General features: G+C 50.5%; 1 protein-coding gene across 1 annotated transcript in view; it reads left to right on the forward strand.

Annotated features, from left to right (window-relative positions):
- The window catches only part of LOC103915127 (alpha-2-macroglobulin-like protein 1), a gene marked incomplete at its 3' end in the record, with an annotated part of 21,882 nt that overhangs the window by 11,419 nt on the left and 4,698 nt on the right, over nucleotides 1-5,765 (forward strand). The window contains exons 14-22 of the mRNA XM_009321886.1: nucleotides 88-233; nucleotides 522-671; nucleotides 913-1,065; nucleotides 2,065-2,149; nucleotides 2,973-3,087; nucleotides 3,783-4,008; nucleotides 4,138-4,264; nucleotides 4,853-4,974; nucleotides 5,479-5,533. Coding sequence (XP_009320161.1) covers nucleotides 88-233; nucleotides 522-671; nucleotides 913-1,065; nucleotides 2,065-2,149; nucleotides 2,973-3,087; nucleotides 3,783-4,008; nucleotides 4,138-4,264; nucleotides 4,853-4,974; nucleotides 5,479-5,533 — 1,179 coding nt within the window. The remainder of the gene's footprint in view (nucleotides 1-87; nucleotides 234-521; nucleotides 672-912; nucleotides 1,066-2,064; nucleotides 2,150-2,972; nucleotides 3,088-3,782; nucleotides 4,009-4,137; nucleotides 4,265-4,852; nucleotides 4,975-5,478; nucleotides 5,534-5,765) is intronic.

The raw sequence follows: 5,765 nt of genomic DNA on the forward strand, positions 1-5,765 counted from the left end.
GGAATTATATAAAGCAGAAAAAAGAAGGAGGGCAGAAGGAGATCTCAGTGGGGCTGTGATGATAACACTTTGCATTTCCTTCCTCAGTGTTGAAGGGCTCCTTCTCCATCCCGCTGACCTTCACTGCTGACTTCACCCCATCACCTTCCTTAGTGGTGTACGCCATCTTCCCCAATGGAGGGGTAACAGCTGACAGCATCCGTTTTGATGTTGCCTTGTGCTTTGAAAACCAGGTGAGACTCACTCTTGTGGCTGGGGGAGAGCCGACAAGCAGGAGTCAGCAGGCCTGAGGGAAGGAGACCCTCAGATCCTTCAAAGAGAGAACTGGAGAGAAGAGAGGAAGGGGATGTCTGCAGCATAGTGCCCAGGGACCAGGAAAGCTTCAGCAGTGACTTCTGTTCATAGCAGTGGCTGAGCAGGGAAGACCAGCTGGTCTCCCTCTTTCTGTCTGTGCCGCCTGTCAGCCTCCTCACCCCTCTTTCTCTCTTTTTCGTATTTCCTTTCCTGGTGTGTTGCTCAAGGTCAAGGTAGGATTCCCAGCTAAAGAAGCCTACTCAGGGTCAAGAGTGCAGCTCCAACTGCAGGCAGCCCCTGGCTCCCTGTGTGCAGTACAGGCAGTGGATGAAAACACGTTCTTTGTGAGACCAGAGAGCGAGCTGACAAGCCAAATGGTGAGTGTCTGTGCAACCAGGCAAAAAAACATGAGTGATGGATGAGCTGAGGGAGGCAGGCGGGGGCTGTGGCAAGGGGAGCCGGAGGCTAATGGATGAGGAGGTCTTTGTGTGGAGGAGAAAGCGGGGTCTGCCTAGGGAGATGGGCAGGAACAGATATGTATGCTAGGGGAGGGTGGAGCGAAGCATCTGGAGGTATTTGCTCCTTGCCCGATTCTTCCCTGCCTGTGAGTTTCCCTAGGTCTATGGTTTGTTCCCTGCTGCCTACCGGCATGGATACCCTGCCCAAGTAGAAGAGCATTCAGATCACTGTGTTCAGCCCCAGTCCATGCCATCTCTGCCACGAGGGAAGCCACAGCATTCCTTTCAGCCTGACATCTTTAACCTCTTCCGGGTAATCACCTCATGAATTTTACCAGAGCTGTTGAAATTATGAGCATCTGAGATGTCTTTCTCCCCAAGCAGTCTGAGAAGACCTTGCCTTCTCCAGACAGACCTTGCTGTCTGTCCTGACATAGCTGCGCTGACTCAGGAGATGTACAATCCCGTTATGAGTATGAACACCTGTTTTCCTCTCCACAGAAGCAGAAAGCAAGATGATGATATCCTGGACCAGCAAAACCCAGCTTTTGGGGCTTGGGAATGAGGTCCTGGGCTATGTACTGTTTGTCTACAGTATTAGAGAAAAGAGAGACAGGGAGTGATCCCTGGCATTAGACCACAGATTGTTGACATGACAGTTGTTAGCCTGCTCTCTGGCAATGTTTTGGGCTGTTCCCAGGCGGATCTTTTGGTGTCTTTAAGACAGATCTTCTCTAGAAGGGACTAGCCTCAAGCAGCATGGACACAAGACAGGCAGTGCCATTTGGCCTTGGACCTGGAGATCAAACCCTGTCCTCTTTTATTTAGCAATAGAGATACATCCTAGGAGGCTCTTTCACAGCATAGGGACATCTCTTGTGTTTGTGAACAGGCCCATGTCACAGCCCCAGGGGCTGAATGGGGGGTGTGCTCCCCGTCACACCTCTGTATGACTTCAGAGGGCAGATTTCATCCAGCTATTCCCTCCAGTGTGCATGAGGGGACGGGGCAGGACACTGACACCTCTCCTCTGTGCCCTTGTCGCTGGAAATGTGTTGAGAAGAGCAAGACATCCCAGGGTCCCCCAGAAGATAGGTGGTGGTTTAGTGATCTCCTGAGAAAGAAGGGATCAGGGAGGCTATGCCATGCCTCCCTCAGCACTGTCTGCTTGGGCCAGTGCTGCTCTGGGCCGCCTGGGCACTGGGCTGTCCTAGCCCCAATAGTTTTCAGAGTAATTTTGAAGAGTAGTGGCCACTTTTCCCCACTCACAGATGCTTGTCTGCCTCCCCTGCCCTCCTTCTTTTCCTAACAGAACATGGGGCTGAAAATCTTCTCAAACCTTGTAATCAAGAAGCTGTCTCAGTGCTTTCATCGGGCAGGTAGGAAGCTGACCATGGGTGAGATGCACTTTCAGCCTACCTGGGACATGAGGTCACCCAGATGGAAGAGCCCTCTGATCTCTGGGGTTTGCTGGTGGCGGATATTGGCTCTCTGAGGAGTAACGGGTGCTGTTGCCACAGCCTAGCTGAATGACCCAGTCCCTATAAAAAGTGCTCTCAAGAACGTCACTACCTGGATGTTCCCTGACATTAAAGGACGGCATTCCCTTTCCTGGTGTGGGCCATGACCTGTTTCTCAGTGACTACCCCACAGGCTGTGCTGAGACCTGGCTTCTGTCCCCACCTGCGGCTGCACGGACAGTCACTTCCTTCCTCTATGTCTCAGTTTGCACTAGATAATCATACTAAGCTGGCTCACACGCCCGCTGATATTTAAACCATTGCTTGCAGAGGTCTGTGAGTTTTCTGCAGACAAGCAGAAACTTGTATTGTTAAATAGTTTGTAAGTATATACATACATACATACAAACAGTATTGTTATTCACAGAATTACAGAAGTGTTTGTTAAAACGGCTCTCTGAAGGTTCCCTAGTCTTTTTAGCACCAACTCTGGGTCAGGTCAGCAAGGGGCTTTGTCTAACCAAATCTTGGAAAACTTGCAACCAGCTCACTGCAAGCTGGTTCTCCTGTCACCACCCTCTTTTCCCTTCCCGTTTTCCCTTTTCTACCAAATCAGCCCATTCCCTTGTGTTTTCCTCTGCCAGACTCTTCCCACATCTCTCTTGCTGCTTGCTTTGCCTCTTGCCCCAGTGCTAGGCTGTCTATCATTGGCAGGGTTCACCGCTCCCACTCTGGTGGGACTCCTTATTCTTTCTTTCAGGGGGGCCTTCTACAGAAGACCAAAGAATCACTAAGGAACAACCCCAATTTACAATCCATGGAAGACTTCACCACTATTTCCCTGAAACTTGGATCTGGAGTCTGTTCTCTGTTGGGTAAGTGATGCCAGACTTTACAAATGGACAGAAGGATGACCCCTTTGTTATTGAGTCTTGGCTGACTTGCACTTGTGCAAAAGTCCAGCCATAGGTGTAAAGAGAGGTCTGCATGTGAATTTTGTGGCTCTTCCCTGCATTTGTAGTGTGTCAAACTGAAGGACTAGTAGACTTTGAGGTGCAGAACTGGTCTACAGGTTTAGAGAAGAGCAATACACTTCAAGACCAAACCACCAAATATCCTCTCTTCACACATTGGGGTACACTCTACTAACTTCTCAATTTGGTGGGTGCACCACCTAAATTTATAGTCCTTGTTGCCACAGTGCTTAGATTAAGACTGATGAATCAGCACTCAGGAGGATATGGTGCTGCTGCTTTCCAGAACATCATGCTGTTGACTGACATCATGCTGTTGACTGAGTGTACAGAGCTGGAATGCTCGGGCAGTGTCTTGCTCAGGAGAAGGGTATGAAGCCATTACTGATGGCATTCAAGTAGGGTTTATGGATTTAGGGAACAAATTGCTGAGAGCTGCCTTGCTGTGAGCCACTGGAGCAAAAGTCATTGGTAATGTAGCAGAGGTTGATCTGAACATGAGGACCTGCATAGCCTCCCACACCCAGGGCCATGAGCCCTCCCCATTGCAGTGGAGTGGGATGAATTTCTTCATGCAAGTGTGCTCTTCCTCTCAGCTCCAACGGCAGCAGGAGTGTCCTGGTCACAGCGCCTGCTGCTGCCGCAGAGTGGAAAGTCAAGACATTCTGCTTGGCTAGGAGGGGATTTGGCCTTGCCCCGACCACAAGCCTCAGAACAGTCCAGCCCTTCTTTGTGGATGTGACACTGCCACATTCTGTCATCAGAGGAGAGACCTTCATGCTGAAAGCTACTGTCTTCAACTACCTGCAGCAATGCATGCAGGTGTGTGCCTGTGCCACAGGTAACACGGTGTGGGACAGACCTACCATGCCCTCCAGTTTTAAAGTGCATTGTGCCAAGCCATCTCTCCTGAGTTGCCCAGTCACTCGCCTGCATCTGTCATTCCCTCAGATCCATGTGGCCCTGGCTAAATCGTCAGACTTCCAGGTGGAGCCATGCCGGACCTGCAGGGACAAGGAATGTCTGTGTGCCGAGGAGTCCAAGACCTTCACGTGGAATGTGACAGCAGTCCAGCTGGGTACGGCAGCAAAAATGGGAGTGGTGATGGGGAACCCTAAAACTGAAGTGAGCGGGAGTGGGAGGTCTAGAGAAGCTGGCAGAGCCTTGCCTCCTCTGGATCCCGAAGTTTGTTATTACTGGTTCAAGCACACGATCCATCATGTCTGCTTTCTTTCTCTCTTAGACAGGCTCATCAGAGAGGGCAGGAACTGAAGAGATGGCATGGAGAACTCTTGAAGAGAGGGCTGTGGGACCAGCTGGGGAGGAAGGGGCTGCATGGATGTGGGTGGGGGAACCTTGTATTGCTGGTGCTGTGCTTCATATGCAATGGGAAGGGGACACTGGGGTCCAAGGGGCCGCTGGACCTTCTGTTGTTACAGTCATATGTAGTGCAATGAAGTCACTGTTGGTGAGGCATTAGCTAGTTCCCTCATGCTTAGGGTGTCTGAACAAGCCATCAGTACTGGCTGGCTCACCTTTATCAGCCAAACTGCTGAGGCTATGAAGACCAGCCACCCGAAGCACCTCAGACCACTATCAATTAAAGCAAGTTGACTCCATTTGGCCACAGATATAAGAAACAGGCTCTGTTCAATTTATTTGCTAGGGACTCTGAATATCACAGTGAGGATAGAGGTACTGGACACCACGCCACGGTGTGGGGGCAGGAAGCCCTTGCCAGCTACCATAAGGCGGAGGCATACGCTGGTCAAACACTTGCTGGTCCGGGTCAGTATGAGAGCAGGCTCACTTCTCTCTCTGAGTATCCCTGCCCCTGGGGGAAGGGAGGCTGAGCTGGGCTAAATGGTTTTCTCTCCTCATTTTTTGGCCAGCATTAGCATACCAAGGCTGTGGCTCAGTTTGCTTTGTTGCCCCCCGGAGCTAGCCAAGCCTATTCCCTTCTTGTGGTACTCTTTCTTGAGCTGAATTCATACACCACGTCTGTGTTTCTCCCTGTACCTTTCCCTGCTCAGTCACCCATTGTACATGAGCTTTTGTATATGTTCACTGACCAGAGAGCCCCGTCCCTCAGGCTTGCTCTTGCTCTCTTGAGCAGTAAAGCAGGCAGCTTCAGTGCAGACCTGCCAAAAGTGAGGAGGATGGAGTCCCTGACAGCCTGGGGACTAACCACTGAATTCAGACCTGAAATTGCTCTGAAATTTTGCTGCTGTTTGGGAATTTTGTGTGTAATCTTGTTTCTCCTGTCCCATGTTCATGCTCCTGCCCTGGCAGCCAGAAGGTGTGTTAGTGGAGAAGTCTTACAGCTCCCTTCTGTGCCCGAGAGGAGGTATGTGGACAGCCTGAATGGGTCCTGCAGCCTGAAATAACGAGACCTGAGAGTAGGACGAAACTGTGGGAGGTCTGATGAAAGAATGTTTTCAAATGACTTTTCACATAGGAAATTTCACTTCCTATTAGACAGGAAAGAACAAGAAATATTACTTCCACATGGGCTGTCCTACTGAATTTGCCACTGAGTATAGGTGGCAAAATCCCACTCTGTAGTCTTCTTCCCACAC

Source organism: Pygoscelis adeliae, unplaced genomic scaffold, assembly GCF_000699105.1.
Source record: "Pygoscelis adeliae isolate BGI_AS28 unplaced genomic scaffold, ASM69910v1 Scaffold384, whole genome shotgun sequence".
In the NCBI taxonomy this organism is placed as follows: Eukaryota; Metazoa; Chordata; class Aves; order Sphenisciformes; family Spheniscidae; genus Pygoscelis; species Pygoscelis adeliae.